Source organism: Coloeus monedula, assembly GCF_965178545.1.
Source record: "Coloeus monedula genome assembly, chromosome: 20".
NCBI classification, from domain to species: Eukaryota; Metazoa; Chordata; class Aves; order Passeriformes; family Corvidae; genus Coloeus; species Coloeus monedula.
Window position 1 is genome coordinate 6,774,633 of NC_138800.1, and position 27,068 is coordinate 6,801,700.

General features: G+C 49.8%; 1 protein-coding gene across 2 annotated transcripts; it reads left to right on the forward strand.

Annotated features, from left to right (window-relative positions):
* Nucleotides 1–49: 49 nt before the first annotated feature.
* On the forward strand, nucleotides 50–26,882 carry SUPT6H (SPT6 homolog, histone chaperone and transcription elongation factor). 2 transcript variants are annotated; one of them, XM_082294654.1, is made up of 37 exons: nucleotides 50–98; nucleotides 5,337–5,468; nucleotides 5,927–6,079; nucleotides 6,240–6,310; nucleotides 6,842–7,037; nucleotides 7,724–7,808; nucleotides 8,206–8,479; nucleotides 9,655–9,756; nucleotides 9,999–10,112; nucleotides 10,592–10,681; nucleotides 11,127–11,269; nucleotides 11,516–11,667; nucleotides 12,167–12,265; nucleotides 12,429–12,558; nucleotides 12,660–12,810; nucleotides 13,196–13,350; nucleotides 13,872–14,067; nucleotides 14,276–14,415; nucleotides 14,494–14,611; nucleotides 14,708–14,784; nucleotides 14,913–15,048; nucleotides 15,447–15,584; nucleotides 15,894–16,061; nucleotides 16,745–16,872; nucleotides 17,894–18,101; nucleotides 18,549–18,696; nucleotides 18,940–19,082; nucleotides 19,838–19,978; nucleotides 21,062–21,257; nucleotides 21,389–21,627; nucleotides 21,858–21,971; nucleotides 22,084–22,208; nucleotides 22,650–22,762; nucleotides 23,150–23,227; nucleotides 23,316–23,482; nucleotides 24,650–24,837; nucleotides 24,984–26,882. In XM_082294654.1, exons 2-37 carry the CDS (start codon nucleotides 5,360–5,362, stop codon nucleotides 25,168–25,170), a joined length of 5,172 nt encoding a protein of 1,723 aa, XP_082150780.1. In that variant the 5' UTR covers nucleotides 50–98; nucleotides 5,337–5,359; the 3' UTR covers nucleotides 25,171–26,882. The 2 variants fall into 2 exon arrangements, with proteins under 2 accessions (XP_082150780.1, XP_082150781.1); XM_082294655.1 differs by lacking the exon at nucleotides 50–98 and adding an exon at nucleotides 132–257.
* Nucleotides 26,883–27,068: the final 186 nt, after the last annotated feature.

Below are 27,068 nucleotides of genomic sequence, written 5' to 3' on the forward strand. Positions count from 1 at the left end.
GCGGAAGCGCGGCCGCTCCGCCCGCCGGGAGGTCGCCGCTCGCCCGCTCCGCCCCCCGCGCTCGCCGCCGCCGCCTCCATTTTCCCTCGGCCCCTCGGGTAAGGCCGCGCCGGGCCCGGCGGGGCGGCGGTGGCGGGGAGCGGGGGTCTTTTACCGGGGGAAGGGCGTACCCGCGTTTGTCCCGGCCCGGGTGTCAGTCCCCGACCGGTGCCGCGGCGGCTCCGAGCCCCGGTGAAGGCGGCAGGGACGTCCCCGAGGTTGGTGTCGGGCTGCGCCGCGGGCCCCGGTGCGGGGGTGAAGCGGCGGCGGCCGCCCCGGTGCGGCCCCGGTGGTGGCCGTGGGTGGGGCTGGCGGCAGCAGGAGCCTCCCGGGGCGGCGGGCAGGGCCGGGGAGGCGAGGCGGTGGCCGAGGTCGGGGGCGGCTCCCCCGGGGCCGGGAGGTGCCGCAGCCCCCGCCCGCCGCGGCCGCGGGGTAGCGCTGGCACGGTGGGAAGCGGTGATGGCGTGGCTGTGGGTGTGAGGTGATGGCGTGGCGGAGCATCGGGATGCCTCCCTTGGAGAGGGGGAAAGGGTCTGGCCTTCGTTTCTCACCACGGTGGTGGTCCTGGACCCCCCCACAATGCCGGTGTGATTCCCGGATCTCCGCTCCGCAAGTGTGATTCCCAGGCCACTGCGGTGGGCTTTCCAAACTTCTGGCGATGTCCTCCCTGAAAAGCCAAGGGCCTGGGAAAAGCCCTTTTGGGTTTAATAAATGACTAAAAGGTGGCAAACGATTGGTGGTCACGGGGGAGTGAGGCTGTGCTCTTTTTTTTTTTTTTTCTGAATACGATGATGTGGAGAAGGAAGGTTACTCCTAAATTATTTAGGGTAACTAAACTGTGGGGAGTTGCAGAGACCAGATAACACCAGGTGGGAGTGGTGGTGTGGTAAATGAGATATGGCAGAAGGTGTAAGGAAGATAACAAACACCACAAAACTGGCCCTACATCAGCTCTTGTAATTCAGGGAAGAGCAGTAGGTGTCTGAGCAATTGTTTCGTTTAAAACAACTTCAACACCCCGTTGTAGCCTGAGAGGGATATTTTGAAATTACTTTAAAGGAGGAGAGAATGAAATAGAAAACATTGTCATGCTGCTGAGTAAGTGGTTGGCAGTTTGTGCCCTGGCATTTCTGGTTAGACCATCCCAAAAGGGGAGTGCTGGAAGAGGCAGGGGCAGGAGCAGAGCAGGTTTTTGGGTAATCAAAGCCCTCATGCCCTCACCTTAGGGGAGAAGCTTGCTGACAGGAGATACGATCCAGGTACGTGAAGTCATGGGCAGGTCAGAGAAAGCGAGGAGAGAGCATCAGTTTTCTGTTTCTGACCGGAAATTATGATGCAGCAGGGCTAAAATAAACAGGCGGATGTGCTTTTTCACACAACATGCTATTAAATGTGTCACCCTGCCACAGGACGTGCTGCCACCTGATAGCATCGGGGGCGGTGGGACCGACGGGAGCATTAAAACCAACAAAGCAGGTATGGGAAGTTCCTGAGCTCTGGTGGCTGCCTGGACTTTCCTTGTCCCCAGTCATCACTTCCCCCTGTGTTCCACCAAGCAGGGGTGGGAGTGTCTGGTTTAGATGCCAACTTCAGAAATCTGTAAAACAGCTTTAAAAGCTAAATATGAAGTTATATATTGCCGATGTCAGGGCTGTCATCAGAAGTCCGTGTGGATACCAGAGTGCCTCTGAGGAAGAGCTCAGCCTCGAGGGGGTGCCCGTGAGGGTGGTTCCTCATGGTGTGAGTGCCTTGCAGTGTTTCACAGGGATGTTTTTGTTAGGCTCTTAAGCTTCAAATTAAAAGATGCCGAGATGATTTTGTCTTGAGTTCTGTGGTGGAACACAGCCTGAAGATCCTTACTTAGTTATTAGTGTTAAATCCACACGTTCCAACTCAACTATGGCTTGGTTTTTTTTTATTTTATTTTAAGAAAACTGATACTGATTTCACTGAGAGCTTCAGGGGGTGAAACAGTGTCATTATCATTGCAGTTCATTTGGGTTTTTCCTAGTCAGACATTTGTTGTCAGTCTTGAACTCCTGTGTATGCACTTGGATTGTGCTAAAATTAATTTCACGAGCATTTAATTGACAAAATTAATAGATTTGGCTTCCTGAGGTTCTGCATTTTGAGTTGAGTTCCCCAGCTCTCTTATTGTCACAGAGCTTTCTGAATCCTCTGCAGTTTGGCTCTTTGAAGTGTGGCCATGAGAACTGAGCGAGGTGTTCACTGGTGACTTCAGCAGTGTGGTTCCATGGATCTGTGTGATCCTAAATGGACTGTGAGTTGAACCATGAAGTGGCAGAGGTTAGAACCATCCCTGTCCAAGCCCTCTCTCCCCCCCCCAAAAAAACCCCACAGAACCAGTATTAATGTGGGATTGATGTCATTTCTCCCACAAAGGACTGTCTTTGCTGCACCCATGATGTCCTAAAGCCGAGGTGAGCACTTGGCTTTGCTGGTTTGTGTATTCACACTGCTGTCCTGAGGTTGATTGCTGAATAATAAATATTTCTTGCTCTGAGGACACTGCTTGGTTATTCTGTGAGCACCACTGAAGTCTCCTGCCTTAGGTGGCATCCTTGTAGCTGGGAGAGTATTGGATGTTTCTGCTTTCTCTCACTCCACACCTGCTCAGTCTGTGAAGCTCGTGAGGGACTCTGCAGTTCCCAATGTCCTGAGTAGCCAGCAGATATCTGGATGTGCGAATGATTTCTGAAATCCTTAGGTTCTCACAAAAGCAGCACTTGTCCTAAGGGCCCTGCCTCACCTCACGGAGCCTGTGGCCGATGTCCATCCTGGTCCTGACCTGATCAGAACTCAATGGTCCCAGTTAAAAGGAGCTTGTGGACTCTGGATCAGTGCCACTGTGCCCTTGAGCTGAGCAAAGTGCAGACACTCCTGATCAAAACAGCTGGGCTGGCCCAACACTCCTTGGTCCAGAGTCTTTAAACCTCCTCAGGTCTCTCCGTGTGTGACCACACCAAGTTCTGTCTGTGCACCTCTGCTCACTTGCCTGGCTTGTTCTGTTTCAAATTAAGGCCTCCCTGGCACAGAGGATGGGAGAGGCACCTTTAATCCATGTCTGCTTCAACATCTTGCTTCTGTTTTCCATGCTAAGTGACATCCCTGCTGTCCTGAGATGAATTTCTCTGGAGCTGAAAGCGCCCGGGTTTGTGGGTGGTTGGCTTGTGTGGAACCTGCTTGGCTGGATCATTTAAATAAGATGGCTTTCTCAAGTCCCATTTGTTCGCTGTGTCCAGACAAATTTGAGTTGACATGGAGTAAAATTGCCAGGAAATTTTAGAACAAGTGATGAGGAAGAAAGTTGGAATCGTGGGCTGAACACTTCACTGGCAGAGAATGGTGAAATTGGATGTGGTGCTTTGATGAGATGAGTTTGTGTATTGATCATGGGCAGGAGAAAAACGAGGTTATTAGACTTGGAAATGCTCTAGGGAAAGCCACTCAGCCTGCAGGTTTGTGTATGTTAATGCACCCTGGTGAATACCTGTAGCAGGAGATTGGTGAGGAAGTGTGAAGTTGGCAGAATATTCATACACAGGCAGGTAAACGGAATCCCTGTTGCTCTACTGTGTGTAGCCACACGATTCATCAGTGGCATTTGCATCAGGAACACACATTTAACTGGCATCAGTGCTGCCCTCTGAGGCATTGTTTCTGAGAGGGATGCTTAAATACAAGTGTGTGACTTCTAAAGTGTCCTCTTGAGGATAGGGATCTCGCACTGAACCAGAGCAGCCATGTCCTGTCTGGATGCAGAGCAGTAGCCTTGGCCTGCTGTGATTTCTGCCTGTCTGGAGCATCCTGCGTTGGCCACAGCCATGTATTCTGCAGCCAAGGAGTATGAGCTGCTCTCCACTCATGTCTGAAATCTGGCAGAGGTCTTTCCCTCATCTTTGTTGTGGGTTTTCTTTAATGAGATACGGATGACACGTTCCTTCAGAGCTGCTCGTATTTTAAGACTTAAAAGATCATCCAAGATCAGCCTTGCACCTTTTAACTCTAACTGAGCACTAAGTCCCTGTTTTTCTCCCAAGTTGTTGTGTTTGTGCAGCAGATGTGTGGATCTCAGGGCAGAACAAGAAATCCTGCACACGAGAAGTGTCATGGCAAAGCCTTGATCAGGTTGTCCCATATGGGACTGATTTCCTTCAGCGGGTTGTTTGCAGTGGGGAAATGATTATGGGAATATTTTGAAGCGTGTTTGTTTAGGTATCATTCCCTGCCATACAGAATTCTTTTCTCATCTTTTTTTCCTCTGTTGTTTTTGCGTGTTTGTGTGTTGAATTACGTCAGATGTAATTTAACATGGAGGTTTTTGCTTTAGATCTGACACCTCTGAGCTGCTTTTTGTACCTTCCCAAAGGCATGTACTTCTTCTTGGGCTGACATTTTCATCCTCACAGCCGTTTGAGGAGTTGATTTGGTTTTCCTCATAGCTGAGTCTTGCAAGCTTCAGTTGTTTTGATATACGTAAAAAGGAGATTTAAAAACTTCCTTTGAAAATTTCAAAAATATCAATGAATTTGTAACCACCAGAAGTGGAAGGCTCAGAGAAACAGAACTTGGCAAACACTTTCCTTTGCGCCAAGCTTGATTTATATTGTTTCCAGAAACCCCAGTTGGGAAAAGCATCAAACAAAAGGTTCTGGATATAGAAAATGCTCTGGTTTTGTAGTTTTCTTGTTGCTTCCTCAGTGCAGGATTGAGGCCCCTGGCATGGGATATCCTGGCTCTGGCTTGTGGGTAGCCCCAAACCCCCAGCCCCAACCCAGGACCCCCAGACCTGTCTCCAGTTTGCTCCATGGGCTCTGCAGAGTCTCACTCACAGCCGGCGATCGCAGCTCAGTTGAGGCCCTTTTCAGGGTCACTCTGGCTTCATCAACTGAGCCAGGATTAATCGTATTAAGATCCTAATTAGTTGGGCCGTGTGCCTGACATGGTGCAGCATCAGTGGGAGGGTGTGGATGGGATGAAGGCTCTGGCTGCGTGCGCGTTTCAGCCGCAGGAGCCGCGAGTGTTGCTGTGGCAGCTCCTGCCCTCCTCACCCAGACACGGGTTGGCAGGAGCTGGCAGCTCTTGGCTGCTGCTTTCTCCTGCCTAATCTCTGGTGACAGGGATGTCCAGGCAAGGTGGACACTGGGTAATTCAGGGCCTCTGTAGCTAATTTGAAATGCTTCTTGCTTTAGCTGCCTTCTCTCCAAAACCTGAAGGGGGAAGTGCTGGCGTTCTGCTTGCTCAGCCGATGCCAGGGATGTTTCCTCTTTCCCCAGCTGCTGTGTGAGAGGCTGCAGCCATGTCTGACTTCGTGGAGAGTGAAGCAGAGGAGTCGGAGGAGGAGTACAACCAGGATGGGGAGGTTGTACCCAGAGTGACCAAGAAGTTTGTAGAGGAAGATGAGGATGGTGAGTTTGCTGAATTGTCAGTGTTTGTTGCTGTTCTGTTCTGCATCCTGTGACTCTGCAGATGGAGCAATAACTGGGCTATAATAGCAGGGCCATCTGTAGTCAATAATCTCAGCTGTTTGAATGCTTCCTTTCTTCCAAGTGCTCCAAGAGGTTTTTGTAATTGGCAATAAAATATATGCTACTTCACCCCCATGGGACTTGCAGTCACACAGTTTGGTAGTAAATGGTAAAAGCTGAAGAATTCTTCCAGTGTGACCACTCCACCTGTTCCCTCTGCAGAGAGAGCACGAGACAAGAAGTGGGGATCTGGCAGGAGCAGCTGGCTGGGTTCCGTGTCAGTAAAAGTGTTCAGTTAAAACTCAGTGTGGATGGTGTGGAGGAAGATGCTGCTTGCACAGAGCCAGGTCTCAGTGGATAAGCAGTAAGTGTCTAACACGTGCTGCTCTCCATCCCAGATGAGGAAGAGGAGGAGCTGAACCTCGATGATCAGGATGAGCAGGGGAACCTGAAAGGATTCATTAACGACGATGACGATGAGGAAGAGGAGGAGGAAGCCAGTGACTCTGGAGACTCTGAGGATGATGTTGGGCACAAAAAGAGAAAGCGCAGTAAGTTTTGTGATGATTGTTACTAGTAGGTGTAATGCTGGCAGAGAGCATCCTCTGCCCTGGGTGTCTGCATGAGCCTGGTAAGCTGTGCCCTTTTGGGCTTAGTGCATTCCCAGATTAGTAAAGGGAGAGTGTAACTGATCTCTGCTCTCTTCTTCAGCTTTTGATGACCGCCTGGAGGATGATGACTTCGACCTCATTGAAGAAAACTTGGGCGTTAAAGTCAAAAGAGTGAGTTGTGTTCCCATGCTGCAGTTAATGGCGTGGTGTGTTTTAGCACAGAGGAGGGTGGGCTCCAGCCTGGCGTGAGCAGACAGTGCCTCCCATCAGCTCCTGCCCTCTGGGAAAGGGAGAGCTGAGAGCTTGAAGGAAGCAGGATCTCTCCTTGCCCAAGCAACTGGGACCTGGCTGCCTGGAGTTTGCAAAGCACTTTTTTCTGGTTCCCAAAGTCTGTTGTGCTCCTCCCTTTCCACCTCTTCAGGACAGTCTCATCTTCCATTCCTGTGTGGTGCTAACCTCAAGGTCAGCACAGGCTGTTACAGACTCTCAAGCTCTTTCTGTAACATTAGAGTCACGTCAGCCAGGCCAGCACTGGTGGTGACAGCACACAAGTGGCACAGGCACACCTCCTGAGGGGGTGGCTCTTCTGCCCTGTGTGCCTGTGACGTGCTGGGCTCCATCCTGCTCCCTCCCAGGTGCCTACAGAGGAAGTGCAGTGCTGAGCCAGGAATTGTGAGCACTAGCAGGACATTTTTCTTCCAGCAAAAATTCAGGCGTGTGCGAAAAATGTCTGATGATGAGGACGATGAAGCAGAAGATTATGGAAAGGAAGAGCATGAGAAGGAAGCCATTGCTGAAGAAATCTTTCAGGATGGTGAAGGCGAGGAAGGAGGGGAAGCTGTGGAAGCTCCTGTTGCTGCACAGGAAGAGGAAGAGGAGGAGGAGGAAGATGAATCTGGTGAGTGTGGGTGCTCAGTTACATCCAAAGTTTGTCCTAGGATTAAAGCACAGGAACAAAGTTCAGACTTTCTGTGAGCTAGCAGTGTCCAAAAGCTGTGACCCTGTCGTGGCAAAGCTCTTGTTGGTCTGATTAGTACAATTCTTAGAATTAAACATTTCTGAGTGACAGGTTTCGTTTGTCTGTCTGAACCACTTCATGCAGGAGCACGTTTTGTGTGCTGAGGTCTTGAACACCTCCCCTAAGCTGCCTCAAAAATGAAAATGCTTCAGAGGAAGGCACGCAAGGCGCTGTTTAGTACCTCATAGCACAGTGCATGCCTGCCCTACCCCTTCAGCATCAGCCTGTCACTGCTGCTATTACCATACCAAAAACGTTTCAAGAATTCTTTCCACTGTCCAAAGCAGCCAGGCCTTTCCTGACTGTCTTTTCAGTGCACTGAGCTGCAACTAATTGCCAAATGGCTTTGCCTGTGTCTGGAAGTTTGTTCCAGCTTGTTACTGTGGTTCAGGCTCCTGGACTGTGTGAGATTGGTGTAGGAGATGCTGTGGGGAGCTGGGCAGACTGACAGCCAGCAGCAGCCTAAGTCTGTGGTGGAGGCTCACAGTTGCACTGGCTGAGCTTTGTCAGAGGTACCAGTTCTATATCCAAGTTCCCTGACCACTGAATTGCTTCTCAATGTCCAGACATTGATGACTTCATTGTGGATGATGATGGACAACCTCTGAAGAAGCCAAAATGGAGAAAGAAGCTTCCAGGATACACAGACGCGTAAGTATTGATTGGAAGTTGGCCTGGAGCCTTGAAAATACTGCTCAGCTCACTCGGCTCTTGCAACTGCAGAGTGATTCAGCTTGTGGTTGGATTCTGCTGGTCTTTTTCCCAGAAGAAACCTGGTAAATTTAGACATAGAGCTTTTAGTGTGTGATTTCTCAAATGTGTGACTCCTTCTTTTTTCCCCTGGATTTTTTTAAAGGGGTACCAAAACCAGGCCCTTAAGAGAAATATTTGCAGTAAAGCTCAGAGTTTGTACCTGTCCATGATTTTTTAGCCTGGGTGGGAAACTGAAGCTTAGATTTGGGCACCCCTGGCCTTCTCTGTGTGGCTGTAAAGATGGTCTGTGAACCGCACTGTGGGGCTGAACAACAGGGCTTTTTTTGCCTTCCAGTGCTTTGCAGGAAGCCCAGGAAATCTTTGGTGTGGACTTTGACTACGATGAATTTGAGAAGTACAACGAGTACGATGAGGAGATGGAGGAGGAGTATGAGTATGAGGATGAGGAAACCGAAGGGGAGACCCGTGTGCGGCCCAAAAAGACGACCAAGAAGCGCGTCAGTCGCCGCAGCATCTTCGAGATGTACGAGCCCAGTGAGCTGGAGAGCAGCCACCTCACGGACCAGGACAACGAGATCCGCATGACAGACATGCCTGAGAGGTTCCAGGTGAGGGAAGGGGCTGCAGCTCTGCAGGCAGAAAGAATTTTGGCTCCCAGGCCTGGGACATGCGGGCTGGGTGGATTTTGGAATCTCTTTTTCCTTCTTGGACGACCCTACCTGTCAAATGTACAGGCTAAAACTGCGTTCAGGCATATCAGTGACTTCGGAGCTGTTGGACCTGTGTGAGTCTGGGTTTAGCTTCAGTCACAGCTTCCCTGTGGCCACTGGGTGCCAGTGTTGCACTGCTGAAGTGCAGGGTTTGGGCTCTGCTGAGGTGGCTTTGTGCTGGATGATGGTAGGAGTCCCTTGAGCTGGACATGTGGAGAGCAGGATGCAGTGCCAGAGAAGGCTTGGGAAGGTTTCTAGCCTACCTGTGTGCCAGCCAACACATAACTGCTGTAACCCACTTCACTCAGAGTGATGGGACTTACACTGCTCTCCATACAAAGTGCTATTTGTGCTGTGAGGAATCCCTCTGGTGTCTCATATTTTTGTCTTAATTTTACCCTGTATTCAGATTTTCATTGAATAATCCATCTCCCTTTAGTGTATTAGTGTATGTTAGTATAACTCTGTGCAGAGATTTGTTACCCTTCTCAGTTTTCCAAAGGACCTTTTTTCCCAATCCAGTCTGTGCCAAAGAAGGGAGGGAATGCTGTCTGTAATGTCTTCTGGCTGTAGGTGGCCTGTTCACACATTTGTCATCTTCATGGATGTCAGTGGTGATTAGAGCAGCACCTCTGAAAGAGAAGTGGCTGAGACTGAGTGCCCAGAGAGGCTTTGGAGCTGCTTTATGTTCTGTTACTCTGTGGCTGCAGCAAGAGAAGTGGTAGCAGGGCACAGATAGATTGGAACAGAGGATGTCACTGCAGAAAATTTGGGAGTCTGGCGGGAAGTGGAGATGTCCTCCCTTGATTTTCACAGCAGACTTTGCACCATTGCAGGCCTTTCCACAAGCCTTTGACAGGATTGTAGCTGCCTTTATCTAGTGTAAAGCTGATGCAGTTTCCTGTGTGCTCAGAAGGTGCAGACATTGAAGTGATATCCTTGCCACCCCGTAGGTGGGGGGTCCCCAGAGGTAACCTGCAGCTCAAACCAATGATTTCCAGGCTTCTTGGAAACATGGCAGTGCAAGCCCTGGTGCTGCACGTGCCTCTGCTCATGCTGTTGTCTCTTCCCAGCTGAGATCCATCCCGGTGAAGAGTGCTGAAGATGATGAGCTGGAGGAAGAAGCTGACTGGATTTACAGGAATGCATTTGCAACGCCCACCATCTCCTTGCAGGTAAAGGATTTGTTCCCAGGCACATTCCCTGCTGATAGGAATGTGGTGCCCAGTACCACCTTCATTTCTGGTTTTGAGCAGGTCATTTAACATGTGTGTCTTCCTTTTTGCATCCATGAAACAGGACAAAAAGGAACACAAAGAAGTTGAAAGAACCACAGTTTCTCAGCCTTAACTTGGGGCTGCTCTTTTAGGGGGTCAGCTCAGGAACAGAGTGAACACCATGTGTTTCTCCTTTTTAGGAGAGTTCTGACTACCTTGACCGTGGACAAGCCAGCAGCTTCAGCCGCAAGGGGCCCAGCACCATCCAGAAGATTAAAGAAGCCCTGAATTTCATGAGAAATCAGCATTTTGAGGTAATCTGCAACTTTTCTTCATTACCAAGGTCTGTCTCCTTATCCTGACAGGATTAGCAGGGCTGCTGGAAGCATTTAGGGCACATAGAAAGGGCTGAGATCCCTGGTTGCCTCTCCTGTGACAAAATGATGCTCCTTCGGGAACTGCAACTCGTCCTGTGTGAGCTGTGGCAATGCAGGTTTTTAAGGCCTGTTTGACAGAGCTGCTGTCATTGTCTTTCCCTAATTCTGGACAAATTGAGGCTGAATGAAGTGAGGGAATTTCTCTTGAGCCTTGCTTGGTCCATCCAGTCTGTTCTCTGAGGTGTTGCCTGATGTTGCAGAAGTTTTTTGGCATTTGTGATGTATTCTTTGGTGGAGTAAGAGCTTGCCTCATTAGCTTGTTCTCCCACATGGAACAGGAGCTCTGTCTGGGCTCCTGGCTGCCAGGAACAGCCCAGTGTCCTGCACAGGGGTGATGAGTTCCATTTCTGACCCAGGTGCCGTTCATCGCCTTCTACAGAAAGGAGTATGTGGAGCCAGAGCTGCACATCAACGACCTGTGGAGGGTCTGGCAGTGGGATGAGAAGGTGAGGGTTATTTTCATTTCTGGTTGTCCCATCCATCTTTGTCTTCCCACCTGATACTTTCAGCAGAGTTCATTTTGGCCATGTTTGGATTTTTTACCCATGTCCTTTTGCATGTTTGCTGATACGTGGTGGTAAAGGGATATCTGACAAAATAGTATTCAAAAAAAAATCCTTCCCCTTCACTGAGTTCCTTTTGTGCAGTGCAGGTTGTTTCTCTACTATCAGATCCAAACCTTGATTTGATTTTTTTTTTTTTTCCTGTTAATATCTTTGAGATGAGACCTGCCACATGTCACATTTGGCTTTGGCTGTGGATGAAGATTTTAATGATTATTTTTATATGACAAATATCCCAAAATGCTGGAAGTCCCTGTTTGGGAAGGGAGGAGACAGGTGACACACTGCAATGGGGTGTTTCACTGGAATTCTTTTGTTCTCATGTCAGTGGACCCAGCTGAAGATCCGCAAGCAGAACCTGACACGACTGTTTGAGAAGATGCAGGCCTACCAGTATGAACAAATCTCTGCTGACCCAGACAAGCCCTTGGCTGATGGAATAAGGGCCCTGGATACTACTGACATGGAGAGGTAGAGTGCCATGACTTTTATATTCATCCTAAAATGACTTAAAATGTGCATTGAATTACCCAAACAGCACAAGCACTCTGGCTACTGCAGAGCACCAACAAAGCCAGTAATGAGAAATACTTAAAATTCTTTTGCAACATGAGTCCAAGGGCTCCTCTGCTGCCTAACCTGAGTCAGAGCAGGTTCCTTGAGTGCTCTGAGCATGGCCCAGCTGCAGGCAGGGTGTAATGTGCTGGTTTTCCGTAGGCTGAAGGACGTGCAGTCCATGGATGAGCTGAAGGATGTGTACAATCACTTCCTGCTGTACTATGGCAGAGACATCCCCAAGATGCAGAACGCTGCCAAGGCCGCTCGCAAAAAGCAGAAGCGTATCCGGGAGGATGGTGAAGAGGAGGAAGGTTTGTCTCCCCACATTTGATAGTTTTCTCCTTGTGGGCTGCTTGAAAACCCTGGTTCAAAAGAGCAGGATGAAGGTTTGGTGAAAAGCCCATGTGTTTGCACAGAGAATCTCTGCTGGTCATTTCTGTCTCAAGTTAGTCCCAGGTCTTTCAGGCACCTCTGAAAATGTTTAGGGTTTGCCACACAAGGTGCTTTCCAATGGAATATGAATGCCACCTCTTGTGTCAGGGATCAGCAAGCAAGAACCAGCCATCTTGATGTGTGTTTTAATGTGCAACCCAGAGATACTCCTATTAAAACTGAACATAGTGACACTCAAGATAGTGTTTCCAGGGTCTTTTTCCAACCCTGAATAATTTTAAGGCCACTATGACCTTTGAAATGCCTTTGTGGGATTTAGGGGCTCTGTTGCATGGTGTAGGTTGTGTTTTATCTCTTTATTGTGCTTCTGACATGCTCCAGCTGTCTGGATGCCTTTCTAATGTATCCTTCCTACAGGTGAAGGGGAGGATGCAGAGGATGATGAGCAGAAGGGGCCTGAGCTGAAGCAGGCTTCCCGAAGGGATATGTACACCATCTGCCAGGCAGCTGGGCTGGGTAAGGCTCTGCTCTGTCCTGCTGAGCATGCAGTGGCCTGGCCCACGTGCTCTGCTGGATGCTGTGACTTACCTGTGCAAGGAAGACTGGTAATTTTGCTCACTATTGGCTTGCAATACTGTTGTCCTCATTGCTTTTTTGCTTTTTTTTTTTCTTTTACCAGATGGTCTGGCTAAGAAATTTGGTCTGACACCTGAGCAGTTTGGAGAGAATCTCCGAGACAGTTACCAGCGTCACGAGACAGAGCAGTTCCCTGCAGAGCCCCTGGAGCTGGCCAAGGATTATGTGTGTAGGTCAGTGTGTGGGGGTCTTTGTGGAGTTACTGTGGATGTAATGCAAGTGAGGGGATCTGGGGACATTTTTCTAAGCCTTCACGTTGCATTTTTGCTTGTAGTCAATTCCCAAGCCCAGAAGCTGTGCTGGAAGGAGCTCGGTACATGGTGGCTTTGCAGATCGCCAGGGAGCCCTTGGTCAGACAGGTCCTGAGACAGACTTTCCAAGAACGAGCTAAAATCAACATTTCACCAACCAAAAAGGGGAAGAAGGTAAGGAAGGGAGCTCTGAATCCATGGCAGAATTCAGGGAAGGATCTAAATAGCACACAAATGCTTGTTCTCCCATGTCAGTGGCAACTCTGAATTAATCTCAGAGCAGCACTGAGCTGGGTTGTAGAGCCCAGCTCAGCAGCATGCTGCATTTTTAGTCTCAGCATTTTACCAGATGAGATGTTGCCTTCAATTATTGGAACAGTCTCTGTTTCTCTGGGACTGGGAAGCAATTCCACTGTGTCCTGCTGGGGAAGGAAACGCAGACTGGCAGGCATAGGGCTGAGGGAGTATTGAATAAAAACCATTGTCTGCTGTGGCATACAGAAGGGTCTTTCTTCATGAATGCCCTGTGTGCATGCTGACTGTCTCTCCTCTTTCCCAGGATATTGATGAAGCCCACTATGCCTATTCCTTTAAATACATGAAGAACAAGCCTGTGAAGGAGCTGCGAGATGACCAGTTCCTGAAAATGAGCCTGGCAGAGGACGAGGCACTGCTCACCATAGATATCAGCATTGACATGAAAGGAGTGGAGGGGTGAGTTCCCACTGGCTGTGCCATCCCTGACATGGCACAGCTCATTCATCCAGTGCTGCTGTGCTCTTAGAGCTCCTCTGTAACCCAAACTACTCCTGCAAGTCATGGCCTCAGTCAGTTTCCTGCACCTCAAAGTCAAGCAGCCTTTCAAGATTCTTTTATTGTCTTGTTGAAAACTTTAGCAGACATCTGTCTTCCTCACTTGAAGGCAAACTCTAAAACCTTTGGGATTTTTGTGGAAGATGGAGCTTGTTTCCCAACCAACTTGGTTCCCTTCCCTGCACATCTGAGTGGCCACACTGTGCAATATGGGTGTGCTGGGGTGTCTGAGGTCTGTCTACAGCATCTCTTCTGCAGCTAAAGCAGCATTTGATGGGAGGGTTGGCTCTTCCCTAATTTTTTTCAAGCAGCTACCTGAATCTGAGGTGCTGCTACTGCATCCCTGTGCAGGAACCTGCCAGTGATGGTGTCCATGCAGGTGTTTGGAGTCTTTCTGTATCTCCTCTTGTCCTTTCCTGCAGTTATGGCAGTGACCAGACATACTTTGAGGAAATCAAGCAGTTCTATTACCGGGATGAGTTCAGCCACCAGGTGCAGGAGTGGAATCGGCAGCGCACCATGGCCATCGAGCGCTCCCTCAACCAGTTCCTCTATGTGCAGATGGCCAAAGAGTTAAAGAACAAGCTGTTGGTGGAGGCCAAGGAGTACGTCCTCAAGGTGAGATGGGACACAGGTTTGAGACAGAGCTGGGCTTGAAAATGCTGACATTTCTGGGGATAGCTGCTGACAGGTCATCCACAGGTTCTTGGGAAGGAGGAGGAGGCGGGGATTGAGTCTGGTTTAACTTCAGCTCCAGAGAAGGGCTATGCCAAGGCCCCTGCAGTGGATTTTCTCACTCCTCTTTGTCCTTTCTCTGCTCTCCCAGGCTTGCAGCCGCAAACTGTACAACTGGCTAAAGGTTGCTGCGTACAGGCCAGATCAGCAAGTGGAGGAAGACGATGATTTCATGGATGAAAACCAAGGGAAAGGGATCCGGGTGCTGGGCATTGCTTTTTCATCAGCCAGGTAGGAGGCAGGGAGTGGCCTCTGTATGCATGTCCAGCTTTAGCAGTCCTCCATGTCTGAGTGATCTCTGTTTGACAGGGACCACCCCGTGTTTTGTGCCCTCGTTAATGGCGAGGGTGAGGTGACGGATTTCCTCCGACTGCCACATTTCACAAAGAGAAGGAATGCCTGGCGTGAGGAAGAGAGGGAAAAGAAGGTGAGCCTTGGTGCAGCTGTCACTGAGATGAACGTAGGTAGCTCAGGACAAAAACCCTCTAGCTTTTCTGCTCTGATTTTCTACTTTGCTTTCCAGGCCCAGGATATTGAAACCTTGAAAAAATTCCTCCTGAACAAGAAGCCTCACGTGGTGACAATTGCAGGCGAGAACAGGTCAGTCTTTGTGTTCCTTCCACTTCCCTGTCTCTTTGCAATCCTTTCCTTGTGTCTGTCTACATTTTACTGTCTCCAGGACCCAGCTCTGTGCTCTCCCCTCAGTCCCTTTGGCTGTCTCTCCCTAGGGATGCTCAGATGCTGATGGAGGATGTGAAGAGAATTGTTCATGAGCTGGACCAAGGGCAGCAGCTGTCCTCGATCGGAGTGGAGCTGGTGGACAATGAACTGGCCATCCTCTACATGAACAGCAAGAAGTCTGAGGTGAACCTTCTGCTACTCCAGCTCTCCCTTAGTTTGTTGCTCATTCGTGCTGTGTCATCCTCCATTTGTTGTGCTGGCCTTACATCATCCTCTGTCTCGTATGATCCATCTGGACAGTCACATACTGATCTTTGGATCAAGGCAAAACATCTTAGGCTTCCCTGAAGAGATCAGCACCAGCAGATGCACAAAGTGGATATTGATATAGTTGGAAATGAGTGAGATTGTTCCATTACCGATTGCATTAAGAGCTCCTGGGAGCCTTTGACCTCAGCTTTCTTTGCCCTGAGTACCAAGTGCTTCTTTGCTCCAGTCCCTGTCTGATGTGTCTTTGCTGCTTGTGGTACAAAGTGTGGAAACGCCACGAGGGTTTTGCCTGATTCTGTGTCCTGTTGCAGAATGAATTCCGGGATTACCCCCCTCTGCTGCGTCAGGCCGTGTCCCTCGCTCGCCGCATCCAGGACCCCCTCGTTGAGTTCGCCCAGGTCTGCAGCTCTGATGAGGATATTCTCTGCCTGAAACTCCACCCTCTGCAGGTAAATTTTCCTTGGGCAAGGGAGATCCTTCTCCGCAAGAGAAAGCAGCCTGTGAGGGTTTGCTTTCAAAGAAAAGGTTTCCAAGTTAAACTTGTGCAAGTTCTGCCTGTTCTGTGCCATATTCAGGCTACGCAGCACCTTTCTTTCTGTTTTTTTTCCTTTTGCTTCTTCCTTATCAGCCTTTAGGCTGTTCTCAGGGGTAACTGAGGTGCAACACAGCTCCTGGGAGCCAGTGTGTTGTGTTTGGCTCATGGCAGAGGGTTGCACAGATCCATCTTTTCCAGGGCTAACACCTCTTCTCTCTGCCAGGAGCACGTGGTGAAGGAGGAGCTGCTGAATGCGCTCTACTGCGAATTCATCAACCGTGTGAACGAGGTGGGGGTGGATGTGAACAGGGCCATTGCTCACCCCCACAGCCAGGCTTTGCTGCAGTACGTGTGTGGCCTGGGACCACGCAAAGGCACTCACCTGCTGAAGGTAAGGAGGCTTCTGGCCCTGCCTACAAAAACAGCACGTCACCAACACTGTGTGAGTGCTCAGGAGGTGACTCAGGGTCCCGTGTGCCAGGTGCAGCTGACAGCTCTGTTGATGTGTGTTTTTACCTCGCTGTGCCTCGCCCCGAAGCTACACGTGGACTTGTGTCCTTGACAGACCCAAACAGCTCAGCAGATCCGTCAATCCCAGCCAGCTCCCAAACCCACAGGAATGGATGTGCTGTCAGAGCGTCAAGACACCTCCACAGTGTAGAAAACACCAGGCAAAAAGCCAGCGCTTTTCCTGAGAGTTGGAGCCATGATGATGTGGAATCATCATCTTTCACACAGTGTTGAGGCACTGGCAGGGAGCAACAACTTAAAGAGTTGTGATGGGCGTGTGTCAGATGCTTTAAACACTGCAGTGTGCTGTGTGAATCGTCAGCTTTTTTCCCAGAGAATCACAATGGTTTGGGTTGGAAGGGACCTTAAATATGTAATTCCAACCCTTGGCCATGGGCATGGATACCTTCCACTAAAGCAGGTTACTCAGAGCCCCATCCAGCCTGGCTTTGAACAGCTTCCAGGGATAGGAAGTCCACAGCCTCTGTGGGCAATCTTGTGTTTGAATAGCAGGGTTTATGCTCTTGCCTCTCTCAAGGTTTATATTCTCGCCTTTCTCTGCAGATCTTAAAACAAAACAACACCCGTCTGGAGAACAGGACCCAGCTGGTTACGATGTGTCACATGGGACCCAAAGTGTTCATCAACTGTGCTGGCTTCATCAAAATTGACACAGCATCACTGGGTGATAGGTGGGTATTGGGTTGTATTTGATGTCCTACGGGGTATGGAGTTAGTGTGAGTGACAGGCTGAAGCAGTGACCTTCCCTGAGTCAGTGTTCCCCAGAGTTTCTGTGTGGCCCCTCTGACTTCTAGCCAAGTTCAGGTATTGCTGGTTATTAATCTGATTCTTAAGGGCAGCTACACTTGCACAGCAGCAGTGTGAGCTGCAGAACATGAATTATATGGCTTACTCTGGGGTGAAAGACCCTTTGTGGTCAAGAGGAACTAAACTAAAACCAGTTGTTCCCTAAAATAGTTGTCATGCAGTTGTCAGTAACCCATGGGCACTTCAGCTTAGTTTCTGCCTGGTCCTTCTGACAGTATTTTATTTTTCTAAAGTTTCAACCTTGAGAAATAACTCAGCAATTTGGCTTCCTCTTAAACCAGTAGCAGTACTTTTATGGGACTTTTATGGAGCATTAAGTTACTGGTGACTGCACGAGAGGGGTTTTGAGGACAGCTGTGACCTTGTTTCTGAACCTCTGACTGCTTTGCACAAAGGGTCACTTACTGGAAAGGTGCTTTCTCCTGGGTTTTTTGCCTTTGAAATGCAATCTGAGAAAGGACACCTGGCTGAATCCCTGCATTGAGTGATCCAGCCCTGCTAGATCCCTTGATTCTTGAAGGATACAAATCCCAGAGATGCCAGGGGCAAAGTGTAGCCCATCCAAGCAGCTCGATGGCAGCACTGAATTTGTATGAGGAGAGAAACTGCAGGGAGCTGTGTGCTCGTAGAGCAGCTGTAGTACACAGGGATCAAATCCACCCAGCATCCAAAATGCCTGGCTGTACCTTTGGAGCTGCAGACTGGAGTTTGCCAGGTCTTGCCTTGGCTCCTGTTGGCTTAGCAATGAATAATTCATAGTGTCCTTTTTGGAGCTCTTTGTTCCATGGAGGGCAGGAGTGGTGCTCGACATTGTGCTTGATCACTGAGCTGCAGGAACAGCTGGAACCCTCAGAGCCCTGATCTGAGCATTGTTTTTGTTTCAGCACTGATTCCTACATTGAAGTCCTAGATGGCTCTAGGGTCCATCCTGAAACCTATGAATGGGCAAGGAAAATGGCAGTGGATGCCCTGGAATATGATGAGTCAGCTGAGGATGCAAATCCTGCAGGAGCTCTGGAGGAGATCCTGGAAAACCCCGAGCGCCTGAAAGACCTGGATCTTGATGCCTTTGCTGAAGAACTGGAAAGACAGGTGTATTGGGGATTCCTGGTGCTGAAAAACAGAGGAGAAGCTCTGCTGCCCAGCTGGCATTCTCATGTTTTATAGCTGGTGGCCCTTTATCCTTTTTAGGAGCTGGGCATTAGCTGTGCTGTCGTAAAATGTATAAACAGCCATGATGAGCAGTCAGTGTCTGACAATGGCATGTAGTAAATGCTTGCAGAAAATACACTTGGGGCAGGAGACAGTAATTAGACCATTTAAGCTCTTCTCCGTTAATTTTTTTCTAAATATGTTTGTCCTTTTGACCTCCTCAACATCCTGTTGACTGAGTTTCACCATTTGTAGGTACCTGCTGCATTCCACTTCTTTAAATTTGCTGTTTGATAAGTTCCTTGAGTTCTTCCATAACTGACACTGGGTTCCCTACTGACCTTCTTCCTGCTGCTCATGCCTTTATAACCTCTGAATCCCACACAGGGCTACGGTGACAAGCACATCACTTTGTATGACATTCGAGCTGAGCTAAGCTGCAGATACAAGGACCTGAGAACCCCATACCGTTCTCCCAACACAGAGGAGGTCTTCAATATGCTGACCAAAGAAACTCCAGAGACATTTTACATAGGTACATCCCTGTCCACATCCCTGCTTTCTGTCCTCCTAAGTTGACACAGGATGTGTGAAGGTGGGCAGAGGGATCTTAGTGAGTGTGATGCTGGGACAGTGCTGTGGTGGAGTGTGAAGCAGCTTGTCAAGTACCTGGGTGGTCTCCTAAAACCTTCATGCATTAATAACAACCTTAGGTAGAGGAAACTGCCCAGCTCTGCAGTTCTTCAGTCTTTCCTTCCCCTCTCCCATCACCCCACAGGTAAAATGATCATCTGCAACGTGACTGGGATTGCCCACAGGCGCCCACAGGGAGAGAGCTACGACCAGGCGATACGGAATGATGAAACTGGCCTTTGGCAGTGCCCTTTCTGCCAGCAGGACAACTTCCCAGAGCTCAGTGAGGTGGGGCTGCTTCTCCTGACAGGCCTGCCTTTGTCAGGAGCCTGCTAGCAGCAGGCTGGAGTGTTGTGTAGGGTTCTTGGGAGAAAAGGTATTAGAGCCAAGACTGCATCCACAGTGGCCCAGGATCCCGAGCTCTGATGTGGCCTTTGGCTGTAAATAAAATCTGTTGCACTTCTGACTAATTGCTTCAGTATAGATTTGACAGATGTTTTATGGCTACATTATGGATTTTAGAGTGAAATGGACCTGGGGCTAAGCTGAGCAGTTCTTTGCAGATACATAAAGCATTCTTGTTTGTGGTCTGGGATTGTGTTCTACGCAGAGAAATTGCCCATGACACTGAGAACAGAAGGCTGTGCCACCTTCTCAATTTTAAGAACTTATCTGGACCACCTGCTGCTTAATGCAGCTGTACTTTAGGTCCCTTCTAAACACTGAATTCCAGCCTGGGTAATCCGTGAATTTAAACCCCTATAGTGTTCATTAGAGACCAGCCCTGGCTGCAGGCTGGTGTTCAGGGTCTAAAAACGTTCTGACCTTCCTGGTTGCAATGTCCCATAAGCTGAGCAGAACTGGAGGAGGAAGATTGCATTACTGGGTGGCATTTGTTGCAGTCCTCTGTCCCTTGCCCTTCTATAAGTCTCTGTTGGCTGCACCACTTCGCTGACACAGCTTTTGGACTTGTTTTGAATATGAACTGCTGGGGCTATTTTGTTTCCATGCTGAATGATTTATTTACTTTTGCCTTGCTCAAGGTTTGGAACCATTTTGACAGCGGTTCCTGCCCGGGTCAGGCCATTGGAGTGAAGACACGTCTGGATAATGGTGTTGCTGGCTTCATCCCAACAAAATTTCTTAGTGACAAGGTGGTCAAGAGGCCAGAAGAAAGGGTGAAGGTACGAAAACAATGGATTTTCACACCCCCAGCATGAGCTGGAAGAACCTGGAGCCAATACCAAAGACTCAGAGTTTGGTTAATAACACTGTTGTTAAATGACTTTTCTGACCTTATTTTCATGTAAGGACTTTAAATCAGCAGGAAGTTCAGGTTCTGGTTAGTGTCCTTGTCCCACAGTGCAAATCTCCCTTGGCAGCTGGTGAGACCCTGTTAATCAGTTAACACGTTGTGCTGCAGGAGGATTTATTGTTGTCTGGCTGAAGTCTGGGTTTAGGAGACCAGAAGGCATTCTAATGCAGAGCTGCCTCTTGTTTCTGGCTTTCTAAAGGGTTCACAGAACTGCTTTTGGACAGGCAAGGGTCATTTTCCCTCTTACAGCTTTTTCTTCCCTCTCCATTAATTTGTGGAGGTCATCAGAGTTACTGGTCCTGCTCAGGACAGGGATTGGGGTTCTGAAAGGAATGGAATAACACTTTTTTTATCACATAATAAAGTAGTGGTTTAATGTCTTTGCTGTCTTTTGGGGTTCCCAACAGCCTGTGCAGGTGATGGTAATCCTGTAAGCTCAGAGGTCTCAGCATTTCTTTAAAGAGTTATTAATTAACTTCATCATGGTCAACTGAACTAAGACATTGCAGTTTTTGTGGGAGGATTTTCTGTCTCACGTTTTATTAGAGCAGTCCTTTGGGTGTCTGCTTCTGAACAGACTTAACTGCCTTCTTGCATATCTTGAAGTTCAGTTTTGCTGCTCCCATTGTGAAAGGTACTTGAAATAGAAAAGGTGATTGTCCTCACCCTCCAGACTTGCAGTTTCCTGTGTGGTGTGGGTCATAGGTAGTAGATGTGCTGGAGAACTGCCCATTTTTCTTTTAATCTCCTTTGGTTCTGATAATTTTTGGGATTAGTTGACTTTCAGTTCATGCAGAAAGATCACTTTTAAAGGTTGTATCAGTCTGAAGGCGGTGAGGTGATTGGTACCTCCTCAGTGTCAGCGGGATCCCACATGGATTGTTCTGTAGCACAGGGATTCTGGTATATCTGCCAAACCTGCTGCTCACCTTGGCCTGCACCTCCTCTGCAGGTGGGAATGACCGTCCACTGCCGGATCATGAAGATTGACATTGAGAAATTCAGTGCAGACCTGACCTGCAGGACCTCAGACCTGATGGACAAGAACAATGAGTGGAAACTGCCCAAAGACACCTACTACGACTTCGACTCTGAAGCAGCGGATCACAAACAGGAAGAAGACATGAAAAGAAAGCAGCAGAGGACAAGTGAGTCTCTTAATTTCTCTCTCCCTTGTAATTCCAGCCTTCCCAGGCTGCTTCAGGACAATCAGCACTATTAGATGCGGTTGCATTAAAGCACTTCCTCTAGAAGGCTGAACGTTCCCTTTGTTCTTCAGCGTACATCAAGAGGGTGATTGCTCACCCATCATTCCACAACATCAGCTTCAAGCAAGCAGAGAAGATGATGGAGACCATGGACCAAGGGGATGTGATTATTCGGCCCAGCAGCAAAGGGGAGAACCATCTGACTGTCACCTGGAAGGTCAATGATGGCATTTACCAGCACGTGGATGTCCGAGAAGAGGGCAAGGAGAATGCCTTCAGCCTGGGCTCCATGCTCTGGATTAACACAGAGGTAAAGCCTTGCAGAGCATGCCTGGGAAGGGGAAGGACCTATCTGACAGGTTGACACAGCCTTTCTGTCCTTGCAGCTGCTTTCACACTCTACACTCTTAGAGAGTAATTCCAACACATTCTCTGGATCTTTAGACAATACTTGTCTCCGGTTTTTTTCCTCAAGCCTTGCTGTGCAGAGTGTATGATTAAATACACCCTAAATACCTCTTTAAATGTGTTCCTTCAAAGGAGTTTGAAGACCTGGATGAAATTGTTGCTCGTTATGTCCAGCCAATGGCTTCTTTTGCCAGAGACCTGTTGAACCACAAATACTACCAGGACTGCAATGGTGGAGACAAGAAGGTAAGACTGTCCCAGGATGTGGTAGCTCCTCAGGAAGATATCCACAGGCTCTGTGTGTTGCTGAAAATGTGGGCTCCCCTGGAGCATTTATCTTCTTTCTCTCTTTAATTAGAAGCTGGAAGAGCTGCTGATAAAGACCAAGAAAGAGAAGCCAACATTTATTCCATACTTTATCAGTGCCTGTAAAGATCTACCTGGTAAATTCCTCTTGGGATATCAGCCTCGAGGCAAACCAAGGTAAGAGAGTGGCAAGCCCAGCATCTGCACTGAGTACTGCCAGTACCAAACCTCAGCTGACTGCTGCCAGTTTTTCTTCCGGCTCTGTCAGAATTCCTGTAAATCACACCTCCTCTTTCCCAGGATTTGGCCTCCTGACAGTGGAGGACCCAATTCTAGCAGTAAATCTCACCCAGGAGACTCCCATGTTTCTTAACCATCTGGCTGCCACTGTGCTGTGGGTGTCACAGGACTGTAGGCAGGGAATGATGGATTTTTCATGGAAAGGCAGGGTATTTTGGAGCAACTGTTTGAGGATAAAAGTGTCTTGGGTAGATCTGTCTGTTCATTATCAGTACAGCCATTGCCTGTGGTTTTAGTCCATGCCTGTCCTGACTGTTCACCTGTCAGTGAGTGACTGAAGCAGCCTGTGATGTGTTGTGGTCTCCCTGCTCCTCCCAGGATAGAGTATGTGACAGTGACACCAGAGGGATTCCGCTACCGGGGCCAAGTCTTCCCTACTGTGAATGGACTTTTCCGATGGTTTAAGGATCATTATCAGGACCCTGTTCCAGGTAAGCAGCCTAAAACTTGAGTGCCTCAGCTGTTTGTTTATCACACATCATCAGGGACAGTTATTAAAGGACAGTTCCATTGTCTTTGTCCCTAAAATGTGTCCTAGGATTTTTCTATATGTGGGAAGTCTCAAAGCAACGTTCCAAGTGTTTGGTTCCATGGACTCACTGAGAGTTAATCTTTCAGCCAAGTGGGCTGTGCAGCAAAACATGGACCAGTCCCTTTCCTCTCCCTTGTCTCCCCCACCATACAACCCAGCACACACCATTCCCTGGTGGCAAACCATCGTGCCAGAACCAGCGTTCCCTCCATTTTTTCAAATCCCGAGTTTCAGGTTTCTCTCTTCCAGGAGAGTTAATCTAGCTCTTGGTTGGTATTTTGTACAGGTATTACCCCCAGCAGTAGCAGTCGGACCAGGACTCCAGCCTCCATTAATGCTACTCCAGCTAACATCAACCTGGCAGGTCAGTGCAGGCCATTCCTGGCTGGAATTGGGATGTCAGCTGCTCCTCCAGGCTCCACTTTTCCTAATGCAGTGTGTCTCCCTTGCAGACCTGACGCGTGCAGTGAATGCTCTGCCACAGAACATGACCTCCCAGATGTTCAGTGCCATCGCTGCTGTGACAGGCCAGGGACAGAACCCAAATGCCACCCCGGCACAGTGGGGCTCCAGCCAGTACGGCTACGGAGGCAGCGGAGGCGGCAGCAGCGCCTACCACGTAAGTGTCACTTAAATTGCCACTGGCTTCTCCCTGCTGCTAGAAACCACTGGGAGCCTATAAGGAATCCCTCACTGCCTGGGGTCCCCAAATCCTGGTTTTGTCCCCCTGGTGCTGCACAGGCTGGATTCTTGAACCAGGTTTCCTCTTGCCTCGCGTGAGTGGAGAAAGGAGGCGTGTAACACAGCCCTGCTCCGGGGGGAGTTGGAGCAAGGAGCAAACTGGTCTGGCCCCCCCCCCAAGGAATGTGGCAGGGTGGAGAGGTGGGATCCAGTGGCGAGGGCACACAACCTTCTGATTGTGCCCCTGAATTGGCAACGTGAGCTGCCAGCGGAGGAGATTAGCTGGGAAAGTATGCGCTGAGTTTGCAGGGCTTTTCAGCTCAGCGCTAATCTCCGAGCTGCACCGGCAGGGAACACCTCAGCCTGACCCAACACCCAGGGGCTTTGCAGGGAGTAAGATGGAATTGGACAGTTTTGGCTCATGCTGAAGCCTTCCTGCATGTGTGCCTGCTCTCAGCCCACTCTGCAAGCTCCCAGCTTGACACCAAGGCGAATTCCAGCTGCGGAAGGACTGAGGAGCCTGGCTACAAAGAACACACCCAGCTGTTGTACCCAAAGAGGAGATGCTGCAAGACAAGGCTTGCAGGGAGGAGTGCTCCTCCTTCAGAGCACCTTGGGAGGCTTTCAGGAAGTTTGGCACAGTAAATGCCGAGCTGGGGATAGGCAGGGACTGTGGATAACCAGATGTGTTAATCATCAAGACATCTGAAAAAAAGGGGAGGTGAACACCGGCAGGCAAAGATGCTAAGCTCTCCATGGGACAAGCAGCCAGCTGGCTTGGGATGTGGGAGGGAGCCATCCTGGGAGCTGCTGCACCTTCTCTGCAGCCTGCAGGGGAAGAATTTATCTGTTCTTTGTGCCCACTGCAGGATGTCATTGCTGCTGGCTTGCCCCAAGTGTCTCTTGTGCCCCTTGCCTTTGCTTGGCTCGAGCATCTCCCCTTGGGGTGAACAAGGAGGGCAGGCTGTGCTGAATGTGCTGTGCTCAGCAGGGCTGGGGGCACACAGTGAGGGTGGGCACCCTCCTGGGCGAGCAGGGCAGTGCAGAGCCCCTGCAGCCTAGCAGGGTCCACCCTCTGTCCCCTGACAGCCTCTGTTCTCTGCAGGTCTTCACGACTCCAGCACAGCAGCCAGTGGCCACCCCTCTGATGACCCCCAGCTACTCCTACACTACTCCCAGCCAGCCCATCACCACGCCCCAGTACCAGCTCCAGGCCAACACCACACCCCAGTCCACCCAGTCTCAGGCACAGTCGCAGCCATCGTCCAGCTCCAGGCAGAGGCAGCAGCCAAAGTGAGTAGCTCCGGGTGTTTGTATCCATGTCCTGTCTCGGTTGCTTTTCATGATTTTTGTAGGAACAGCATGGTGGGGAGGGAGGGAGGGAGGGAGGGCAGGGAAGTTGTCCTGTCCCATCTCACCTTGTCCCCGTGTCCTTGCAGGACCAACAGCCACGCTGCCATCGACTGGGGCAAGATGGCCGAGCAGTGGCTGCAGGAGAAGGAGGCTGAGCGGAGGAAACAGAAGCAGAGGTTGACCCCTCGCCCGTCTCCCAGCCCCATGATCGAGAGCACGCCCATGTCCATCGCCGGGGACGCCACGCCTCTCCTGGATGAGATGGATCGATAGGACCTGACACCCGACACCTCTGCTCTCTTCTCCAAGGAAGGGGGAAGGAGAGGGAACAATTGGAAGCGACTTCCCTTCGCTTAGACACATAACTCCTGTTTTATACGTCGTGGGATGGTGGGAAATGACTCTTGGTGATGTGCACCTGAGCGAGAGAATAGACTTGGCAGGGCTGGTTTAAAAATATATACTATATATAAGAAAAATATATCATAGAAAGGAACACTGCATCGGCCTCTGCATTCCAGGCTCTGGTTTTGAGGCACCTTGGAAACTTAGCAAAGCAAACTTGAGGTCAAAGGAGCCTGTCCTTGTACATGCACAGCACTCTGCTTTCACCCCAAAGACTGGGAAGCAAACGGAGCTGAAAGTGCATCGCCCTGGAGTGAGCCTGTTTCCTTTGGATTCTCCCAACCCCTGTGACTGTCACTTCCCCTCGTCCCAAGACCACAAAGCAAAGTCGTGGGGGTCGTGACAAACGAACCAGAGTTCTCACAAAGTTCCTGTTGTTGTTTGCTCCATGTTTTCATGTGTGACAGGCTCAGCAGAGCCTGTGCCAACCCCAGCTGTGTCTGGAGCGGTCCAGCACAGCGGCTCGGGGTCTTACTGGAGATGCAGCTGTTGTACCAAAGGCTTGCTCTCTCCTCTGGCTTCTTTTGGAACAATATTTATTTAGTTTTGATTTTTTTTTTTTTTTAATCAAACTGCGAAATAAAGCGCCAGCCTACGGCAGCTTCCCCGAGACAGACATGTGGGATAAAGCACCATGGAGCAGCCTGGAGTGCATGGCCTCCTCCTCTGTACCTGCTTCCCCTGCCCAGCTGTAACCAAGAGGGGTGAATAAATAGTGTTTTTACTGAATGCTAGCTCAGAGGTTTTCTGCCTGCACCCTGCCCTCTTCCCCCTTAGGATTTGCTCAGAGCAGAGTTGCGTGGCAGGAGTCGCTGCTCCTTCTTCCTTTGTTGCTTGGCGTTGCCCTCTGTGTGCTGGAAGTTCTGAAGAGAAGCCGATTTCTGTTGTTAAAGAATAATGCACCATATGGAGACATCACACCGACATCGGGGCACCTCCCTGTGGTGTTGGATAGGGAGAGGCACTGGGAGGGCTCGGATAAAGTGGGTAACTTGTGTCAGAAAGAGCTCAGTGCGGTGTCCCTGAGGGATTGCCAGCGACGGGAGAGACATTTCTGAGAGGAAAAGTTCCTGCTGCACACACTTTCCCCTCTCCTGCTTTGTTAGTAGGGATTTTCTATGGAAGCAGAGTCTGTTCCTTCCCAGTGCTCCTGGTCAGCCTCCTTTGCTAGGAAATGAGCAGGAACAGCAGACCTTAGGAAACAAAGGTCTTCTTTGCATGTAAATGCTCCCGAAGAATGGCAGCGACCCGGGAGACAAAGCAAAGCTCTTTGCACAGAAAAATGCAGGTCCTGGCTTCAATGCCATCCCCTCTGCAGTGCTGGGGGGCTGACAGGGTCCTGTTCTTCCCAAAGCCACCCAGGCCAGGGGGGAGAACTGTGGACTGGAGCTCACAGCTCCGAGGTTGCAGGTGGATGAACCTGGCGCTATTTTCTTATTTTGTGAGACTGTACTATGGGAAATTTGCCTGGGAGCAGCTCCTTACTGGTTGGACCTGGAAGGGGGGGCTAGTTGTGTGTTGTTGCCTCCTTTCTGGCTGTCTTTGTTTTTAGTTTTCCCTTGCTGTCAATAAAAGTTCTACTTTTGGGAAGCTTGTCCGCATGCCCCGCGTCTGTCCGTGCTTCCTGCCGGGATGCCGTGGCTGCCACAGGGGCTTTGCACCCAGTGAGGAAGCAGTGCCTCCCTCCACGCCTTGGTATTCCCCCCTGGACTCGTGTGATCCGCTTATTTCAGGGATTTGGGGTTGCACCGCACGCTCCTCAGTGT